Source organism: Taudactylus pleione, unplaced genomic scaffold (assembly GCF_031769625.1).
Source record: "Taudactylus pleione unplaced genomic scaffold, aTauple2 ptg000685l, whole genome shotgun sequence".
Taxonomy (NCBI): Eukaryota; Metazoa; Chordata; class Amphibia; order Anura; family Myobatrachidae; genus Taudactylus; species Taudactylus pleione.
The window spans coordinates 2966772-2989169 of NW_028285087.1; the positions used below are offsets into that span (position 1 = coordinate 2966772).

Sequence of the window (22398 nt, forward strand, 5' to 3'; positions counted from 1 at the left end):
TCTGGCTTATAAGAAACCATTTAACATAGATCACAATTAAGTGCCCCCCTCGCCGGAATCTGTTATTATTGGTGACGTAACTCAACAGACCACAGACCGTGCTCTCACCTACAAATTGTGTTGTATATAAAAGGTGAAGTATATTCTATATATTTTTTTTTAATCATACCTGTATAGTCACATCTTGCCACTGAGCTCAACAACTGCGGGTCATCTGGGACCACAAACCAGAACTGATGCTATAAGCTGTTCCATAACAGTCAACTAATCCACGCCACTGCGAGAAGAAACCACACGAGAGGTCTCCTCATCCCACCTTAGCTCTCTCATAAAAGAGACTGCAGGCGGATGTTCTTGGGAGAGACCAGGCCATCATTGAGCTCGCTGGTAAGAGTTGGCTCTACTTGAAGTTTACAACACTGTAAAGGACAGCACAACAACATGTGCTTCGTGGCAAGATAGGGCTTCCCAACTTAAAGGGTGTCCCCCGTTGGGGATGCAAGACAGCCCAAGTTTCATCAGCAAACCTCAAAATATAGTATGAACTATGCAATTACATGTAACAGAAAAGAGTGCAAAGTCCAACTATTTTTGAGCACAACAAAAAAAAAAAAAACCTATACAGATATATACTTCCCCATTATACGTCCAAGGTAATACGCAGGAAAACTCCCAACCTTCCCCACTTCATAGCTCAGTGGTGCAGCCTCATTAACAACAGGGATTTTGAGTTATACCCCCCTACTCACCCTCCCAAATCCCATGCCCCAACACCGGCAGTAATGGTCGCCTTACAATATTTACACGTGCTAGAACCCCGACATTCCCCCATCTGACACCCCCCGCCCACTTTTCACATTTCCCCCCACCCCCCCCCACCCCACCCCCCATCCAATCTTCTATTCCACCAAAAGCTTGATTTCACTGGCAAGAAGCTGGTTCATGTTAAAGATGGCTCCCTTGGTGAGGAGCTCCCTCTCCGTGGCAGTGTCAGGATCACTGTCCACAGAGCTGGAGCTGGCACTCATGCTGTCGCCAGCCTCGTGATGATGGAGTAGCGGAGCGGGAACGTCGACCCCTGTGCCGGAGTTGACGCCGGGGAGTTCGGGCTCGCTGGTCTCGCTCGCGCTGGACACGACAGACAGGAGGGACATTCGTCTGGTCAGTCGACTTGGCAGCAGGGACAGGGCGTAGTCAGCCACTATGGCGGCAACGTCCATGTTGCAGGCTTTGTCAAAAGCGATGAAGCCCACGTTTGCATTCGCCTCGCACACGCAGAAGGAGCCGTCTTCTTTGGTGAGCAGGTCAATACCACACACATCCATTCCCAAAATGTTGGAGACTTGTATAGCAAGCTGCTTGCCCTGCTCGCTAAGCGTGCACATCATTCCGACTCCTCCTGTTTGACAAGAGAGCAGACAGAGGTAAGAAGGGAGGGTAAAGGCCGTCTAGTTAGTCAAAAAGATAGGAAAACTGAAACCTATGGAGTGTACTAGTCAAAAAGCAAAGACTATAAGGATAAACCTGCATCAAGGTTAGGTAGCAGGGTTAGTGTTCGAGCCTTCTGTGCCATGACTAAATGCAATAGGTTTGCAAGTATCTAGAATATGATCTACCTAGTGAGCAGTTACTCTGCATCCTGCCATCCGTAGAGCACCGGAGCATCGTGCCAATCACGCGACCGCCAACTACAATGACTCTCACGTCCCTCCCATGCGATTCCTGGACGTATTTCTGGAACAGGTATGGGGCTTCGTGCCGGATGAGGTGACTAAGATCCGCCAGGTGGTGTTTATCCCGGGCTAAAAACACAGCCTTACCTATGAAACAATTAAATATAAAAGTCAGGCGCCTTTACGTTCCATAGCAGCAATCAGCAGTTGCAAGACTTATGACCCATCAGCAATTAGTAAGAAGGATAGAGAGACGTCATTTATAACATATCGAATGGACTAAATTCCGGAAGGGGGGAGGGAGGGGGTAACTACTACACATGCCGGACCTGGTTCTCTCAAACTAACAGCCGACAAAGAGTCCGTAAATATATCCAGCGGTTCATGGGTTCAACATGTCCAACTCACCTCTGTGCCCCCGGGTGTTCTTCACAACCATGGGAAACTCCAAAGCTTCTGCCTCGTCAATCATTTTTGCAAAGTTTTCATGCCCACCTGTTAAGTTGACATGTTGAAAAGTTAATAAGAGCAATGACGTCATGTATTGCAATAAGAGCATTAACGGCTCTCGCTAACATATCTTCCATTTGGTTCATGGGCCGTTGAACAAGATTAACAGGGCTCACCGTAAGAGAAGGTATCTGGGAGTGGTACACCGTGTCCCGCTAGCTCCTGAAAGGTCCAGAACTTGTTCACACAGTTGAGGATAGCCTGGGGCCTGTTCATCAGTCGACAACCCATTTTCTCCAGATGTCTAAGGACGGTGATGTCACTGTCACTTTGCACCCAGGGAGTAGGCACACGGACTACAACCACCTGGGGATACGCAGAAATGAACTCTCCGTTTACACGTATGCCTGAACAAAAACAAGAGAGCAGGATTTAAAATATCTATGGCTCAGGCCATACTAAAGCCTAAACATGTACACTATAGGTTACCATACATCCTTTTTTTTATAGGCCATCAACATAAACGACTGCTAAATGCACATGGAAAGAAAAGTGCAGAGAGATTTAAAACGCGCTGGAGCTTTATAGGTTAATATCCAACATTAAAGGGGTACAGGGCAGATGCATACAGATATATACACAACATAATATAAGCATACAAGAAAATAGAACCAGAAACTGGGAGAGATGCTTCAAGATGGAGGTCTTTGATGATAGTCCCATAAACTAAATCACTACTTGGGTGGGTAGCACTGTTACTAGCATTGCTGCCTCACAGCACTGAGGTCAGGGGTTTGATTGCAACCTGGGTCCTATATGTGTGGAGTTTGTATGGTCTCATGTTTCCGTGAGTTTCATTTGGGTGCACTGGCTTCCTCCCACACTTCAAAAATACAGGAAGCTCAGTAATCTACCAACCATGTAGTAGGGAATATAGATTGTAAGCTCCACTGGGGCAGGGACTGATGGGACAGACTAAACATCCATTGTAAATCGCTGTATATGTGCGCTATAAAAATAGCCGATAAACGTGGCACTCTCTCTCTCGCACCCCCCCCCCCCACCCAATAATTGCACACCATGGATCTGCACCCACAAAGTATTTTAGGTGAAAACATTGACAGTACTGTAATATCCATATATGGCCAGATTATTAGTATATAGCTGCTGTACAGCATGAAGTTGATCTCGCAGTGCAGTAGCTAGAGTATTATTAGAAAGCACGGCCTTTTGCTGATCAGAGGCTGTGACAGGCCTGTAAAACCATCCCCAGCATTGGGGGGGGGAGGGGGGGCTTGGGGGGGGGGGGGGGGGGGAGACACGGAGGTTGACATTGGGTTCACACGGGGCTGAGAGGTCAGACATGGATGTTTACAGTGAGATGCCGCAAGACTCATGATATTTTGTATTATCTCATGCATGGGAAATTCAATAAGAAAGCGACTGCTTGGTCAGCGAAACAAACAGGAGAATGTAGTCAGCCCTTATAATAGAGAATACACCGGCACATAAGCCTCTTCACAGGCTGGCGTGCAAACTATACCACAAACTACCTCCATCACCGCGGACTAAAGCATCCATTGTGTGCACGGTGACCTCTGACCTCCCCTGCGAGCGATGTGCCCCACACTAAGCCCTCCTATACACTGTGGCGTGCTAGGGGAACCATGGTCATTAAAGAGAACGAGGGATTGGGTACGTTTGGAAGTGCCATGTGCAACAACCTGATCACTTCTATATGCTGCACATTACAGAGTCTAGCCCAGTACAGAAGTGCAATTACAGTGAAAATTGTGGGTCCCAGGGACCCCTCACTTTGAAATAATTGGGGTCCTACTCCAATGTCTGGGTCCTATCACAATTTATGCCTTACTGCCTGTAGCACGTAAACAGGAGAGCAGACAGGGGCCAGACTTGGAGGGTAAGAGGGGGCACAGGAGAGCAGAAGGGGTACAGACACGGGGAGAGGGGAACAGGTGGGAGGGGAGAGTACATGGGAATGCAGAAGGGGTACAGACATGGGGGAGAGGGGAACAGGTGGGAGGGGAGAGTACATGGGAGTGCAGAAGGGGTACAGACATGGGGGAGAGGGGAACAGGGGGCACAATGGAGCTGGGGAGCCGAAGGGGTACAGAAGAGCAGAAGGGGAGAGGGGAACAGGGGGCACAATGGAGAAGGAGAGTACACAGGAGAGCAGAAGGGGTACAGAAATGGGAACAGGGGTGGGAGGGCAAAGTGCACAGGAGAGCAGAAGGGGAGAGGGGCACAGGGGTGGGAGAGGAGACTACACAAGAGCAGAAGGGGTACAATAGTTTACTCCACTATTATTATAATAGGACACAAGTCAGTCTCCCCATATAAACAAACATGGCACTAGTGGGTGTTGCAGCTGTATTTCCACTGGTGCTATAATAAATATTTACCTGCTGCCAGTAAAAGTGATGCTGCCTACACAGCTGTCTCACAACATCAGGGTCCTTCTACGACATCAGAGTCCTAGAAGGGGATCTATCCACTACCCCCAGGATACATAAGGTAGGAGGAAGCATGACCCCACGTCTGTATACCGGGAGGAGCAACGCGGACGTCAGGTGGAACGCACAACTGGCGGCGCTTGGATTATGAGACGTCGCAGGCGGTGATTGATTGGTAAAAGCTGCCGGCAGTGATTGGACAAGGCCCCGCCGGCGTTGATTGGCTGCTGCGCCCGTTGAGTGTGCGCTGCAGCAGCCAGTCACCGCTGGCAGCATCTCCACAGCCAGTCACCGCCGGCAGCATCTCCACAGCCAGTCACCGCCGGCAGTGATTGGCTGCTCTGCGACAATCACACTAGAAAGGGACTCAAGACTGAGTCCTATGGGACAAACAGAATCCCTCACTTCCTGTACCGTGTAAAAAGGCGCTATAGCACGTATTTTGCGATCACTGCAATTAAAGGGTGTAACTGGTAGCAGCAGCAATGGAAGGACAGAGGTCCTTCCCAGTGTCACTTGCACTTTCATAGCTGCCGCATTGCAGCTGCAGGACAGCTTGTAAGCTGAAGGGAGCAGGGAGGAAGCCGCGCTGGGAATCCATACAGCAGAGGAAATCCTTCGGTGAGCAGAAAAGAAACACGATACAAGGTGATTAACATGGGGCAGGCTGAGCGGATGCGCTGACCCTGCGGAAAGGGGCCATTCATACTGCAGACAGGTCACTCGGGGGGGGCATGCATCAAGCCTTAGGGGCAGATGTACTAAGCTCTGGAAAGGGATAAATTGGAGAATGATAACCTACTAACCAATCAGCTCCTGTCATTTTTTCAAACACAGCCTGTAACGTGGCTGGCAGTTTATCACTTCCCAAAGTATTACTTTCCAGACCTTAGTACATTTCTCCCCTTAGGGCTCAATTCTATTCTACGCGATGTGATAGCGCCGGTAGTGAGCTCCCGGAGCTCTTCAATACACCACGCTGCTAAGTCAGACTAAGGATTTCTTCTCGCACCCCTCTGGGGATGCGAGCAGAATCCGACAAAAGTCCAGACACGACGCTATTTTCTGCCCTTAGCGCTGGGAAGTTTAGTCGGAGAATGCCCGTTCTCGCGCCTAAATACCCTGTTTAAGGCGCGAGAACGAGCCTTCCCCGACCTAACTTTGCGCAGATTTGAATAGCCCGGGAGAGTATTCCCGGCGCTATTCACATCACGTAGAATAGAATCGTGCCCTTAGAGTGAGTGAAAATGGAGAAGTTGCTCAAAATCAGCTTCTGACATTTATCTAGTACAGTCTTTAAAATGACATTTGCGGATTGGTTTCTTTGGGCAACTTCACCATCTTATCCCTTTCCAAGACTTGATGCAGCTCCCCCACTGCGCGTTGAGACGCTACAAAGCAGCAACAAGCGGTGTTTAGCATTATACTCACCTGTATAATCAGTTACACATCGTAAAAATAGAAGACAAAGTGCATGTTTATAGAAACATTTGTGTGAATACAGCCTAACCTGTAAATCTGTACACAATGGCACCGTATGACCTTACTAAGATCAAATTAGCGCATAAATCCACACCGCCGTACAGTGAGGCACAAAATGGGATGCATCACTGGAGTATACGGCTGTATACGCAGATCCCTATATACTGCTTGACGGTGAAACATCCGCTATAGTGGAGAGGACAATCCACTGACACTCAGGAATGGAGATTTGTAACACACATGGAGGCAGCTACCGGGGGGTGTTACTGATGAAATGAAAATCAATGTGTAGGAAACATACCAGGATCACCCCAATCCTGTCACCACAATGCTGTGTGTATCTTAATGCAAATACAAAGTGGCTTCTATCACGCAATCCAAAGAAACCAGTGCAACAGTACCGGGCACCAAACGCCTTGATGTTATGGCAGGAAAGGCCAGGATGGTCCCCTCCATCCCATGCTCTAAATACCACCATCTGCGTATAGCGGATGAAGAAACGCTTAGTGTTTACAGGTCTGACAATACCAGATACAGTGTATTGCACATGTTACATTCTTTATCAAAATATTAACTGGTTATTTTCAAAGCATATCACCAGGCTGGCGTACTTTTGGGGACATATACAGCAGATCCCTGTGCTGGGAGAATTCCCTGATTTATATGAGGAGAATAGTTTATCTTGGAATGTGTCTGATGTGATTGCTAAAGACGCCGACTTTACCGCGCCAAGGTCAGCAGACATAAGACAGAATACCACAGCGGAGGGGAGACTGACATAGGAGGACTATACCAGAGAGGAGATTGTACAGCATTGGGTATAGAAAGCGAGAGAGAGGAGAGAAGAAGACAATGCAGGCTCCCGGCTCAGGGTGTCTCACTTACCCAGGTTCCCTTGCTCGATGGTCAGCACCACCTCGTCCATGAGCAAGTACCGAAACTCCAGCTCCTCCTCGCAACATTTGGCTTTGAGCGCGCGCAGAATCTCCTGCTGGGGATAGTCATCTTTTATCCTTCTGTCTGTCAGAAACCAGAGACGACCAGTGGAGCTGCACATTTTCACAGGCCCGGAGGTGTAGAGATGGACGGCACCCTAGGATGGGTTCTGTATTTAATAAAAAAAAAAAAAAAAGAAAACAAAAATAAATACACATGCTCCTACCCAACGCCAGACAGCAATGCACAGATAAATATAAGCACTCCCATTCAAGGGAGTCCTGCATTACATCTCATCTATGTCTACAGTGTATAATTCATGTCAATGGGCCCAGCTTTCAAAAAAAGAAAAACCCCGGCACTCCCAGATGTGTCCTGAAGAATTTCTCTGCAATTGAACATTCACAAGACGCAGCGGGATGTCCTGTGATCTGTAAGGCCCAGGAAAGACATATCGCCGCTGCCCAATAACTAGGTAAATGTTAAGTTGACAAATCACTGTCTAAAGCAAATTTATTCTGCTATCTACCATCAGTAATGTTTAGATGGTGGCAGAGCGCCATTGCAGGATCTCCTGGGAAAGGATTAAAAGCAATAATTTAAAATATTGTTGTACATATGGCGCGTCAAACACTGACCCTCTGACCGCACAAGTTATGGCGCAACCCATCCTGCGGACAAAGCAGCGTTACCCTTGTCAGGACACGGAGGTACATTCGCCGTATACTAGGATGGGCAGCTTTATTACAGATCTTGGTACATACATTACTCTCTCAGTCACACTCACCCCTCATCTCTCTGCACTTCCCAGACAGTCCCTGCCTACCCGTTCCCCATCATGTCTGCCTCCATTTTGTCTACCATGCACGTCCTTTTATATACACACCGTTCAGCGCTATATACCACTGTGGCATCTTACAAGTCAACACCAATAAGACATGTATTAATACAGAGCGGAGGTGCCTGGTAACTACTGATTCCAGTCACACACCAATAAATGCCTTACAGCATAATAGTTTTGTTATCCAATGAAAAAAAAAAGGTGAGGCACAAGCAACACTGACATATGTAGTGGATGCTATTACAGCAATTCAAGGAAAATCATGTGAATAAAGTATGTAATGAACATTGCAGTAAGAGGGTATATCCCCCCCCCCCCTCCCTTATCTTATGAATAGGATCATTAACATTACACAGCGCTCTTAATCTGTACCCCCCCATGATGCAGGCTGTTACGCTGACGCAGTGAGATATACTCTACAATTCCCAGCTGCAGAGACGCAGCCAGCTAACAATAGGCTCAGTGTAATGTTACAAGGCAGCCACATGCTGCCCTCCCCCCATCCATCCTGCAACCTGGAGAGCTGCACAAAAGAGATGCAAGGAAGCACTGCATCCAACCCCCCTCTACTCAAATAGTCAGAGCGAAGCCTCGCCCCTGCAAGGCACTGCGCTCGTCCACCCTCTGGGCTCAGGCAAAGACCTATGACAGCATTAATCACAGGAGAGATTCTTTGGAACCCGCCACCCCCTGCTCGGTTTGCATAAAGAGCATTTCCAGCAGGCACACAGATTCTTTGCAGACACCTAACCGGCGGCAGAGAGGGAGGGGGGGGGGGGGGAGAGAGACACATCACTACCCAGCACAATGCTGGCAGATTTCTTCACAAAGCCCGGCCTCCCGCACAAAGAGATGGAGAAGGCACAGACACAGCCCCTTCCTGTCTTTCAGCAGTCTCTGAAGCCGAAATACAGCGGCACGCAGCACCCCCCCCCAGTACACACGGCACTAACGACTGACGGCAGGCTGGGTACGTGATCTGGAACCTTTCCGTACACAAAGGCAGCAAATAGAGGGTTAATGTGTGCACCGTGCTGGGCCAGCCACCCTCCTAACCCCTCCACTGCCCAGATATGCTCAGCTAGCTTTATGCAGCACACAAGGGGTTACAGAAAAGACACGTTAACAAGCAGCCATGTTGTCTGTACTAGTGGTGTAAGCAGGTCTCAGCCTCAAACCAGATGCTTCACTCTTAACCCTCCCCCCCCCCCCCCCCACACACAGCCGCACACGTCCCCCCCTGGTTACTCTCCGCTGCACAGAGCCGTCAGCAAGGCAGGTAATTAGCATCATTCTTGGGAGAGCGTCTAGATCTTATTTACACAAACTCCATCAACCATATGCTTGTTCTAGGTTTTCCCAGATTCCTGTCTTATCCATTACATTTGAGTCCTTCATTAAAAAAAAATTGTATGTACATGATCAGAATATTACAGCCCATACTGGACACCTATCTAGTGTGTAGTACACAGAGCGCAGCAGCTAGCGAGAGTGAATTAAGTCCCTTTTATTGGCTGCGAGTGTAACTGTCCCTCTTTCAGCAGACAGGGAGTGTCACCAGCAGCGGCGGCGAAGCTTCCGAAACGCCTGGGTAGTGTCTGTAGCAGTCAATGCTTCTATAGTAACATAAAACGTGCCTGTAAAGGGAGCAGTCAGATCTCGGGCACTACACAGAATATGGTGCCATTATTAGCGCAGCATTGGGACAGGTGTTTAGCAAGTCAAATGAATCTAAACACAATCTGTATTTTCTGTGGCTGTCACAGGACGCACGGAGCATTTCATTTCTATTGCCGCCAATCGGCCCCTTTATGCTGCATTATTTTGAACCCCAGATTTTTCAATAGTATCTCCAATGTGCACAAAGCCTGATCTACAAGAGGCCACAAGTGCATTAACGGTGCTGTTGAACTACAGGTGCCAGGATGCCCTGGCACAGTTTCAGCAAGCCCTGATAGCAAAACTGTAGCAGGGCACGCTGGGATGTGTAGGGCCACAGCAACTGGAGTACCACTTAAAGCCCACTCCTGGATTTACGACACCTAAAGTGCCAGGTGCCGAAAGGCATCTTATGATATCAAGTAGAGGTCAGACGTCACACAGCAATTACAGCTGGTTTCAGGTAATGGAGATACAGCTTCGTATTATCCCCAACAATGTCCACATGTAGCCGACATTATAAGGCCGTTGGAAGGAATCAGTATCCATGTGCAGAACGTGGCACAAACAGGACTGACTGGCATCGGCCTTGGAATAGTTTCACTGAGAAACTTTCCTGTTTGAGCAGCAAAACCTATGTTGCATATTCTGTCAGCTGCCCCCAGGGAAGGTATGTTTTACCACAGAACTGTAGTGGCACGCTGCCCGATCCACCTATGTCACAGCAAGCCTGCTCTTTATGTGGATCTGTGTTCAGTCACATGCTCGAAAAGAGAAAACCTCACTTCCACCGTACACCTAAAAACACCCCCAACAATCGGAAACGTGGAGGAGGAAGGAAATCATTCGCCACTTGTTTGGCGTGACCGTGCAGCCACCGCGACCCGTTGGGAGGCACTCTGGCAGCAAAGCACAGATCACAAAATGCAATATACTTATAGGAGAGGACAGACGCCAGCTGCCTAGTTTAGCATCAAATCTGAACAACATGTGCAAGTCAGCAGGAAATAGAAGTCAGCGGTGCACTCACAGGCCACATACAGCCGAATCATCTCCCCTCTCTTCCCCCCCCCCCCCCCCCATATTCGCTTCTACGGGTCTGTGGGAATGGAAATGGAAAGAATGTCCTACTTACAGGCCAAATGCTCCTACACGACTTAACATATAAAAGAGTAGCAGTTTTATAATTGGTAGCACAGAAAAGGTGAGCACCAACACAACAATATGCTAAGGACACAAGAGCATCTAGCCACACACAAACTATCTTTAGCAATAACGATTATACACTCGTGAACCCATCTTGACGCGGTCTGTTAACCATAGCTCTGTAACGTCTACAGCAGCGTGTGGGTTAGTGTCAGACTGATCGCATCTTGATGGTGGGTTATTAAACACAGACAGGGGGATGTCAACTAGCTCCACACTGAGGCGCTCAGCAGCAGAATATAGCACATATTTCTAGTATCTGCTTATAATCAACTAAGCGAGTAGCGTTGCGATCTGCACACCAAGTCACAAAGCTCTGACTGACGTGTCAGTTTCCGCACACCTCCTGGCCTCAGGTAAAGCCTGAAACCTGGCGACGGATGCACGTTACAAACCAGCGTACAGTATGCACAAAGTCATCCACAACAATGAACCTTTAATTATGTGACAACAGAATTACCACCCAACTTTTACTGACACAGGCATTACAACATCTCCAGTGAATGTTCTTGGAATAAGGCGACTTCCTGTTCTGTATGCGGAGGAATACTACTACTGGCTTCTCACAATAGGTGTGTGTCAGCAACGCAGGCTGCCGCTCGTGAAAACCTGCCGAGACACATCTATACCAGGTCAACAGCATGGCTTCATATTTGAGGATTATCCTTTTCAACATGACTAGCCAATCTGTGATCAAGCCCATTTACAGCAAACCTAGAAAGAGTAATCTCCAGAGCAGAACCCAGGCACTGTGTGACGTGCAAGTCTACGTCTGGTGGCTCTGCGATTCTGTTACCTGGTGACCAGACTCCGTTCCCTACATGAACCCAAGGTTATGGGCGTGCGCACATGTTACTTTCATTCAGTCTCTCACCAGTCCTGTTTAATGACAGGTGAGCACGGAAACACGAAGCTCATATGTAGCCGCGAAGAGGTGGCGTTGCAAGGCACGCGGCCGTCTCGCTGACTTGGATGTAGAAGCGACATGATAATATTGCTCTACGTTCCTAGATCTACTGTGTGCGCTGTACTGACGTCTCTCCATAAAAATCGATTCATTCTTTATGCTTTATTCACTGTACAAATACGAAACAGATGACGATTTAAGAGACGCTTGTGCGCCTATAATCTGCTGGTGCGGTAATTATGGACCAAACATTCCTATTGTACTACAATATGTGAGCTCACTAAGCAGGCAATATACATTTGAGACCAAGAGCTTCTAATCCATAGCCGCTTTACAGTAAGCAGCATCTTCACTTGCTCCTGTCTGGTCACTGGACATTTTGAGCTCTAAAACGGCCCACACACGGTGCGATTTGAAAACGTACGACACCTCGGTACGTTTTCAAATTCAGCCCGATACATCGCATGCCGTTGTGAATGGTAAACGATGCATCTTACAAGATGCTTCGTTTAACAGCATGATGGATCACAGATCTTATGGTTTTTCCATAAGATCTACGATGCCGATGCACGACGGCGGGGACGCGCATCGCCATCGTACAGCATGCCAAATCACACACGATATGCACGGTTGAACGTTGCGATAGATCGAAATTGTGCGTAAAATCGCCCCTGTGTATGGGCCACTTAACCCTACATATTTACTGTAGCTAGCAATAGCTACAGCTTTCCACTATCTTTGGGTCCAGTCTGCAATTCACGGTGCAGGGACCTTAAGAAGGTGCAGGAACGAAACAATCCAATTACTGCCTTTTCCATCTCCGGCACACGCATTCAGATTGCGTGTACTTTCACATTCAGCAGCAGGAGAACAGTCGGGATCTGCTCCCTGTCCTGTGTGTCGTCCCCTCCATCAGTAGTGTACAGGAAGGCCAAATGCGATATCTCCTATCACACTAACACCGAATTACCTATATCCAATAGCGGTCCAGCATAGAAACACTGGGGGGGTTTATGCAATAGGGTGCGAGTTGTATGAAGCAGCGCAAGACCTCAGGCTGCAGATTTAAAGTGCCAATAATTGATAGTGCAAAACCAGGTTTATTTTGCATTTTAAAATGCTTGCCACTTTAAATCTGCAGCTGGGTTCGAGGGAATCAGGCGGCTTTTCCCAACTCGTCCTATTACATGAACCACTGCATTGAGTAGTGCCAGGTTGCAGAAGAGCACCCCTTCCCCAATATCACTTTCCTAATCCAGAGCCCATCCTATTTCTCTCCAACTCTAGAAATAAGTGGTCAACTAGAATGTATTGTAGGTGCCTAGGATTGATTTAATGCTATGAAACTATGGGCAGTGGCATGGTAAAGTATTCTTTACCTCCATAAAAAAGTTTATTACACTTTATAATATACCAATAAAATGAACATTCAAATTATGCTCCAAAAAAAAAGAAAAGAAAATTGGTATGTTCATGAAGGGTGAAAACCAGTGTACAACAACTGTTATACTTCCCAAACCTCAGCCTTATCTGCGGCAGGCGTTACAGCTGGAGTAATGTCAGTATTAGCACCAACGCCTGAATTAGGGATAACAAAAAACAATTGATGCTGAGCATGTCCAGAACACAATATGTCGCTGGACATTGCCTCCATGCCCGGCTGCACGCTTATCGGCGATTACCGTAATGCCAACATCACAGGTTTTCCATCGCACCTCTATTGGGTGCAAAGAAAATGTTGCGCAGCTGGCAGAGGTGAACGGCACATCGTGCTGGTCAGGGAATTTAATTCCTTCCCCCCCTTCTAAGACTACTCTGTCACCATGTGCAACCACAGACAGGCCGCTGTCCAGAGCCCGACCATCACAGCTAGCGACTGGAAATATTTACAGATCAGACGCCTCCATCTACTTGTGCCAAACAGTCCTCAATTAGCTGATGGCTCAGGTCACTCAGCTACATTTACAAAACTCCACTCATTACAGGACTATTTCAAGATGATACTGGAGGCTAAAATATTGACATCCCAAATGTATATTACCTTTAATTCCAAAAGGACCCATAACACAGATGGGATAAAACATAATGCAACACACCGCACCAGTAACACAATAGCACGTTTTAAAAATAAAATACACCGCTCCATCACGTAAAACCTGTGATACATTGTAATGGCGTCAGATTTCTGTGTCCCCCTCCCCCCCCCCCCCCCCCCCCCACAATTATCCTATACAGCACAATTAGACAGTCATAAGTAAATCTCTCACTTACTTTGAGCAGAAGACGGAAAGGGTGTGAAATGTGGTCTGTAGAAACTCTGTGAAGTGTTTGTTCCCAGAAAAAGCAAATTACACCTGGAGAGAGGATAGAAACATGAATACTCTGTACCAACGTGTGACACAGTGCACCATAGTAAATAGCAAAGTGGTCACACCCCAGCTGTAAGTTATTTTCACAGCGGATACTTCTGCCCAAAACATTAGGTATAACAGATATGGTGTAAGAGTCGTGTCCTGGCCGTCCACATCATTACTGATAAATTGCTACCTCCCTCATTTGTCTGCAGACATCTATCAGATTTACCCTATCAGGCCCTGTACCTATGAGTCTGTTTAGTTTTTAATACTAGTACAGCACATTACTAGGTGTAAAATTGCAAACTGTTGTCCTCGGCTACCGCAAGACGTTACTCGCATTCGGAAAACCAAAGAGGATATCTTCCCACATAGAAAGAACAGAAGATATACAAATTCTAGCTGGATGTGGTCATTAATCTTAAATTAAAACGCTGACTCTTTAATACAACATGGTATGGCTGGGTTCTAGGTAATTAGCCAACGGCACCACACTGCAGCTGATAAGGCCTCGTGTATGGCCCTGAAACAACTGCAATGTCAGATTATGATTGATATCCAGTTCATCAGTCCAAATGATTATACCTTAAACTGCGCAGTCCTAGAAGGTTGGAAAGCTGGGGAGGTAGGAGCGTTGGGAACACACAGTCCATGCCGTTAAATAAAAGGCCTCCCATCTTAGATTACCTCTCCTTAAGCCAGTCATTGGGTGATTAATGCCAGTGTGCAGCAGATATTTTAAAATATTGAATGAAATAATTAAATATCTGTCACCGCTGACTTGTGGGTAAAATCACCGCTGACAGGCACCATTGTGTTAGAGCCCAGTCAAAAGTGAACACTCAGGATGACCGAGACTGAAACAATGTATTACTGGCTCAATGATGCCAGTTATGCTTTGCTTTCAATGTAAGCGGTGTTTAAAAGCATAGAGAGCTATTAGATAGCGCCATGTATTAGTGTGCTGCAGACTGCTGTCTGCTTAGCAATAGTACTGACATGGCTATAATCAGATGATCATTAATGCAAGAACCATGTTCACTCTGCATCTGTAATAGACTTTACTGCTATTCTGGATATCTGACACAGCAAATACATTACAGTGGAACATTCTAATGCATTCTAAATGAGAAAAAAACAAAACAGTTAAGTGGCAAATATATAGATTCTGGATAGTAAGCAGCTGGATCTGGTTACAAAGGTTACATACTGTCCATAAGGCTGGAACGATAAATTAAGCCCTGTGGTGTCTAATATTGAGTGCCCAAAAACATGCAGAACACTACATTCAAAAAGCACAAGTATACATCAATACAAGAACAGGCGCACTGTCGTCCCCTGTGGATATGAAGCATCATAGCATGTGGGTGCTGTGTGTGCACTTTTCTTTAAAGGTCCACTTATAAACACAAGCTACTAATTCATTATATGTATGAATAAAAGTGCAAACAACTGTACCATGATATCAGCCATTATAAGGCCTGTTGTATTGTCCTTCATTAAAATCCAGGCCTCCTCCCATCTTGCCTTCCCACAATTCATCACCTCCCAAACAGTCTGGTCCCTGTCCCTTCTCGTCTAACACATCAGTGCCCCCCATATCCTCTCCTTTAACACCCACTTCTCAATTTGCCATCTAACTCCCCATATCTGTGCTCTTCTAAAACACCAGTGCCACCCATCCCCCATATCCCTTAATATGCCAGCTAACCAGATATCAGTCCTCGTCTAAACTAAACTACTGGCGTCTTATCAATACGCCAGATTCCCCTGGATTCCTTGCCCTCAATACTCCAGTTTCTTCCATGTCCCTTCACTTCAATATGCCATCTTTCCCCATGTGCCTTTCCCTATGTATGCCAGCTTCCTCCATGTACCTCAGTCTACCATCTCTCCCCATGTATGCCAGCTTCCTCCATGTACCTCAGTCTGCCATCCCTCCCCATATGCCTTCCCTTCAATGTGCCATCCCTCCCCATATGCCTTCCCTTCAATGTGCCATCCCTCCCCATATGCCTTCCCTTCAATGTGCCATCCCTCCCCATATGCCTTCCCTTCAATGTGCCATCCCTCCCCATATGCCTTCCCTTCAATGTGCCATCCCTCCCCATATGCCTTCCCTTCAATGTGCCATCCCTCCCCATATGCCTTCCCTTCAATGTGCCATCCCTCCCCATATGCCTTCCCTTCAATGTGCCATCCCTCCCCATAGGCTTTCCCTTCAATGTGCCATCCCTTTCCATATGCCTTCCCTTCAATGTGCCATCCCTCCCCATATGCCATCCCTCCCCATATGCCATCCCTCCCCATATGCCATCCCTCCCCATATGCCATCCCTCCCCATATGCCATCCCTCCCCATATGCCATCCCTCCCCATATGCCATCCCTCCCCATATGCCATCCCTCCCCATATGCCATCCCTCCCCATATGCCATCCCTCCCCATATGCCATCCCTCCCCATATGCCATCCCTCCCCATATGCCATCCCTCCCCATATGCCATCCCTCCCCATATGCCATCCCTCCCCATATGCCATCCCTCCCCATATGCCATCCCTTCAATGTGCCATCCCTCCCCATATGCCTTCCCTTCAATATGCCATCCCCCCATATGCCTTTCCTTCCATATGCCATCCATCCCCATATGCAATTTCCTTCTTCTGTAATCCATATAAGACACCCGCCAGCTAAATACCATCGCCTCCATTTACCTCCGCTCACCCTCGGTCCCCCGGCAGCGCCGCTCACCGCCCTCCTCTCCCCGAGGACGGACACAGCCTCCGTTCGTCCCCTCGTTTCAACGCTGACCACCGCCATGTCCCCACCGCCACCTCCCCCAGCATCAGCACCTGTCACCCGCTCCATACTCACACACGGCGCCTTTGTTGTGTCCAAGGGATGAGCAGCAGACAAAGCAGCCCCGCCGCCCGCTGACACACACAGAGAAAGAGAGAGTGAGCGGTGTCTGCGGCCGGTGCCTCCCCCTGCCTGGGATACGGGCGGAGAGTCCCCCCCCGCCGCCGCTGGGACGATGACTGGGAGTCCGGGACACGCAGCTCCTCACAGACACGTCCACACTCCACCCTACACCAACGCCAACTGAGAGACCGCCAGCACGCGCTGCGCCCCACGCCACACCCCCCACCACCGGTCGACGCCGCGCCATTGGCCGGCGTGTGCGCGGGGCGCCACCCATTGGCCGGCCTGAGTGGCGGGAATGGAGGAGAAAGGAGACGGTGGGAGGGGAGGCGGGGAAGGACGGAGGGTGCGGCGGTATAGCAGGCGTTGATTGGACGACGAGAGGTTTTGGAATGGGCGGGCTTGCGAGCGTGCAGACGATGAGGGCGGGGCTGGTGGAGCTCGTGCTGCGCTGCAGAGAGCATCACCGAGGGGTTTCCGACGACGTCAGCAGGGGCCTCCCGTGTATATAAATGTAGCACGGTGGGCGGGAAAAAGCGCTGACTGACTGAGAAGGAGGGGGGTCGTAGCGGCTTCGCTTGCGGCTTTATTCACGTGCGGCTTTATTCACGTGGGTAATATCAGGTTATTGGTATAGATCTGCCAGCCTGAGACATCCATCTGGGAGAAGAAAATGAAATGAAATGTCAGATTGGTGAGACAAGGTCCTAGGATGTAGTATGGTGGAGGGTAGGATATTCTATAGGAATTGGTAAAGCCAGAGTTGTTGGAATGGTGTGGTGGGGGCATTGCACCCATCCCCACTCCTATGCTAAACCATCCATGGAATGGGTTGCTCAGTAGTCTCTTTAACCATTGAATCTGAATTCCCAGAAGCAAGAAGTTTTGGGATATTTGAGGTGCGTATCCAATATGCGACCCAGGGAAGACAGTATGATTACGACACTAATCGTACCGTCGTTCCCCATCTCCAGCAGTGCATACACAGAATGATTAGTTGTTCGGTGCAGGCACCCTCCGCCATCCCTGAACATGGTCAATCTGTCGTTATTGGCAGTTTGACCGCTATGTTCGGGCGATGATGTCAGAAATGACCAGCCGGTAGCGCACATTGTTGCGTCGTTTCTGGCATTTTAGTGCCTGATTAATGGATGACTGAACGATAACTATGTTATTCAGTCTATTAAAATCTGCTAGTGGGTGTGTGCCTTTACTTGATTACTTTCCCTGTATTTCCAGAAAACTCATTTTGGGAAGTTCTCGCAGCACAATAGGTTACCCTAGGGATTGCCATCAGTGGGATAACTGTAAATGGTTGCCATCAGTGGCATGGAACCATTGATTGTTTATCGATACATTCCTGTTGTGTTTATCGATACACTCCTGTTGTGGGGTCATGCAACCAGGGAAGGGGGAGTCCTGGCATGAGCGTGCGTGTTGAGCTACATTCCCTGTGCTGAGGATTGGGGGGGGGGGGGGTGCATCAATTCCTCACAGCCATTGCGGGTGGAGAACCATTGATGGCAAACAATCACGACTTACCATCAATGATTCCTAACGATGGCTTTAAACTAGAGATGAGCGCTTGGTCTAGGCTTGGATTTTCCTGCTGAGTTTGGATCTCAGAAAGAGGCAAAACATGATTCACTGGAAAAGATTACGTTTGCTTCGTTCTAAGATCCAAACTTGGCGGGAAGATAAAGTCAAAACTGAACTTCTCTCTACTTTAAACAAACAGTTATCAATGGCATGTACCTTGATGAATAAACTTGTATGGATCCCGCATCTTTTTTTTGAGTGAATGAGGCATTGATGCCGCTGTCGATGTGATTATAGTTCCTTTCTCCTGTTATGTGAGGAATTGCAAAATTGCACTGCATAAGGTAGCTATCATGTGACTGGCCAGAGCGAAAGGGGTAAGCTGCGACCATCTGGTAGGAGAAGGGCTTCTAACAAGAAATGTACATTCAGCAATTGTTCAGTGCTCCTGTTTCCCTACTCCTGGATTGATCTCTGAACTGGTTCTCCATCTACGTTTTACTAGCTCCAATGTTGGAGTTATGTTTTATAAAATGGTTTTGCCTTTGGGGTGATTTATCAAACCTTCTAAAGAGGATAAGTGGATGTGTTACACATAGCTACCAATCAGATTATAGATATCATCTGAATGGTTGGTATGGTCAACACTTCCTCTAGAAGGTTTGATAAATCTTCATTTATGTGTTCACTTAATGGAGTTGACTAACATTCATTTGATATATGTAAGTTTTGTTTTAGATTTAATTTGATAATTTTTAGCTAGTGGAAAGGTAAGAAGCTACAGAGTTCTCCATTTTCATTTTAGTTCCTCTCCGATATGCCAGCTTCAGTCCTGAGCATAATTTTAAAAAAAAAACATATAGGGCTGTTTTAAATTAGAATAACAAGCCACCAAAGTTTGGTGAATAGGAAGAGTTAAAACAGTTTGAATCCTGCATCCATGAAGAAATATCTTTCTGCAGCATCCAACTTTTTCTTCTGCTGTATTCAGTTAGGTAAGATAATGAGGATAGGTTGATAGTCATCAGATATAGTAGCAATGAGCTTGTGGTTCTATTTCCACTATGGCCCTAAGTGTGTGGCGTTTGTATATTCCTTGTGCTTGTTTGGGTTACCTACCGGTACTCCAGTTTTCTACCCACACTCCAAAAATATACTGGTTAATTGGCTCCCAACAAAAATTTACTGTGTATGCTTGTGTGCATGTGATAGCATTGTAAGCTTCACTGGGGCAGGGACTGATGTGAATGGCCAAATGCTCTCTAAAGCACTGCAGAATGTGTGTGCTATGTAAATAACTAGTAATAAATATAGTACTGTCTTGTTTTAAATGGTCATCAGTGTTGACATCCCCAGCATCCTAAAGCTGTGTTTAGTTACTGGATCAAAATTATTGACAATCCTGTTCTAAGATGGGTACATTTACTAAAGTGAGTTTTCAGACGTTGGAGATGTTTCCCATAGCAACTGGTCAGTTTTACCTAACATTTAGCTAGCACAGGGGTGGGCAACCCGTCAGAGGCAAAGAGCCAAAAAATATCTGGTCAAGCTAAAGAGCTGATATATGTGCAAAAATGGGGAGTAGCTTAGCTGTTACAAGGCTATGCCCATTTTTGTGCACACGCCTTTGGTATGACATTTGTAGGAGCATGGCTTTGTGTCACACAGGGGGAGAGCCCAGCACATTGGAAATACACAATTTATACAGGGTCAACAACAGAAATCTTGGGGCCCTATACATTGATGTCTCTGGGGGCTCCTACCCCCCACCAATACTACCACCTTCAACCTCCGCGCTTAACACTGGGAGCTATTCAATCACTTGGTAATTTTCATGCTTGGTAATCCTGTGGCTAATGCGTGCTAACCTGTAACTCTCGGGTCAAGTGCCCACAGCTATCGTATTACCCCATGCGGTAAGTCCCAGAGGGTGCACTTAAAACAGATTTTTTTTTTCCTTGCAGCTCCTGAGGCTGCAAGGAAAATCAACATTAATTGCACCCGCTGGGGCTTACCACGCTGAGTGTCAGCAGTGATTGAATAGCTCAGGACAGAGCTGCAGCCGCGCTGTAAGTTCCACGGCTAATTGAATCTGTACCTCTGAATATTAGGCAGTAGCCTGCTATGCCTAATGCATAACTTGTCCAGGCCCTATTTCCGGAAAGGTGTGGGTGTGTGTATATACACACACCAGTGTTTGACAAATCCTGGGGGGCAGGTCGCCATGGCTACCAGATTTTGCTGCCTGGCTGCTAGATTTTTCAGTGAGGGAGGAAGAAGATCCTCATAAGCTTTGGCGGAGATTTGTGCCTATAGTATTGCGGTGTTCATATCATGCACAGGAGTGCATGTGCTGAGTGTCGCCTACGGTGACTAATGTGCCTCTGTCCGTCCCAGCCTGCACTGACGACTCCTCCATTCTGGCCTGCTCTGTTTCCTGCCGTCTGTCCCAGTCTATGCTGATCCTCCTGTGCGTCCCGGCTGTCTCCTATCTCCGGCTGCATATAGCTCTCTGGTACTAGGGTCTATGCGTAGCCAGGGATTGCAGAGCGGCTTCAGAGTGATAGTGGTGTGACCACAAGGGGAGGGGGGTTTTGTTGTACTTTCTGGCACCATTATTTTATGTGAAATGTCTGTTATTACTGGGGTGTGGAGCAGGGGAGCTGTGCAGAGCAGTGAGGGGGCCTCCATTTTACTATATCCATTCAACTGTGACCATTTTGTGGACTAGTATAGTGTGTATAACTGTTGCATAACACACAGAGCTGTGCTCCTCACTCCTGTAATTTGTTTGGGGGGGACGGTGGTCTGGCTCCTAGATTTTAGAAAAATTTGTCAAGCCCTGATATATACACATGTATAGATAGATTTATATATAAAGTACTAATCCACTTACCACTGCCAGTAAGATGCTGCTGGCTTCCAGCCAGTGTGCAGTACTTTTGCTGATTGACAGTCTGCTTCCTCAGGGGTGGGGTGGGTGTAGTCATGAGAGCCACGTTGCGCCGCAAGCTTACTTCTGCCTCCTGCTCTTTGTAGGTGCTTCCTGCGGCTGCACCGAAAGGGAAAATGTTGGGTGTTATGAAGCTGCGGCAGGGTCATTCATTACTATGACTCGTGCACGCACAAGGTGATGGGGAGGGGTCATAGGGGGGGTGGGGAGCCTGGCTTCAATTACCATGGCCGGCTTCGCCTAGGTCAGCAGCGCCGGACGGACCATGTCTCTACATAAATTAAATCAAATGTAACTGCCTTTCTAAACGTTCGGCGCTGCTCTGAACCTCCGGGACGGGTGTACCCTTTGCACCCCCCTGTCGCTGGGCCTGAATTTACATAATCGTTCCAATATAATTTTTACTCTGTTGAAGTGAAAGAAAAAGCCAGAGCAATATTGAAAACGCCACGTTCACATAAAATACACAGAAACAAGCCAGATCCACACAAAATATACTGAAACAAGCTAGATCCACATAAAAACCACACCCACAAAAAATATGTTGAAATCCAGAACCACATACAATACATTGAAAAATCAAGATTCACATAATACACACTTCAGCTCCTCTGTGTCACTCCAGCCCACATTCATGCGTCATTGCAGCTCCCCTCCCATATACCACTGCAGTGGCCCCTCGTGTCACTCCAGCCACCCCTCCCGGAGTTATCTCAACAGCCCCGCTCTGCCCCCATAAGCATGAAAGTACATCATCCCCCCAGTTCTCAAGCTGTCCCACTTACTGGCTCTCAGACAGTAGTGTCCATTATGCAATGCCCTCTGTAGATTTGCCCCATATGCAGAGCCCCCAGTACTTACCTGACCACTCTGGCTGCCTGTGACTGGATCTAACTAGATCCAGCAGGCAGGTTAGGCTCTTTACATCGCGGGTGACGTCAGCCATGCACTGTATCACTGGGTACGCTGGCCTCTGAAGTGATCAGAGGCTTTAGCCTATACAC

At 47.7% G+C, this 22398-nt stretch overlaps 1 protein-coding gene across 1 annotated transcript; it reads right to left on the reverse strand.

Moving 5' to 3' along the window:
• Window positions 1–890: 890 nt before the first annotated feature.
• On the reverse strand, window positions 891–17072 carry RIMKLB (ribosomal modification protein rimK like family member B). Its single transcript, XM_088456049.1, has 7 exons — window positions 16855–17072; window positions 13900–13982; window positions 6965–7184; window positions 2300–2530; window positions 2082–2168; window positions 1617–1820; window positions 891–1399 (listed from the first exon to the last, which is right to left on the reverse strand). The coding sequence occupies exons 3-7, from the start codon at window positions 7134–7136 to the stop codon at window positions 900–902; spliced, it is 1194 nt and encodes a 397-aa protein (XP_088312175.1). The 5' UTR covers window positions 7137–7184; window positions 13900–13982; window positions 16855–17072; the 3' UTR covers window positions 891–899.
• Window positions 17073–22398: the final 5326 nt, after the last annotated feature.

Bases quoted from the DNA above. Each gene is read 5' to 3' on its own strand.
- RIMKLB (XM_088456049.1), bottom strand. From the start codon at position 7,136: ATGTGCAGCTCCACTGGTCGTCTCTGGTTTCTGACAGACAGAAGGATA. The intron at 2,531-6,964 runs GTAAGTGAGACA...GTTTTTGTTCAG, and splicing joins CATCGAGCAAGGGAACCTGG to GCATACGTGTAAACGGAGAG. The intron at 2,169-2,299 runs GTGAGCCCTGTT...TCAACTTAACAG, and splicing joins CCCAGATACCTTCTCTTACG to GTGGGCATGAAAACTTTGCA.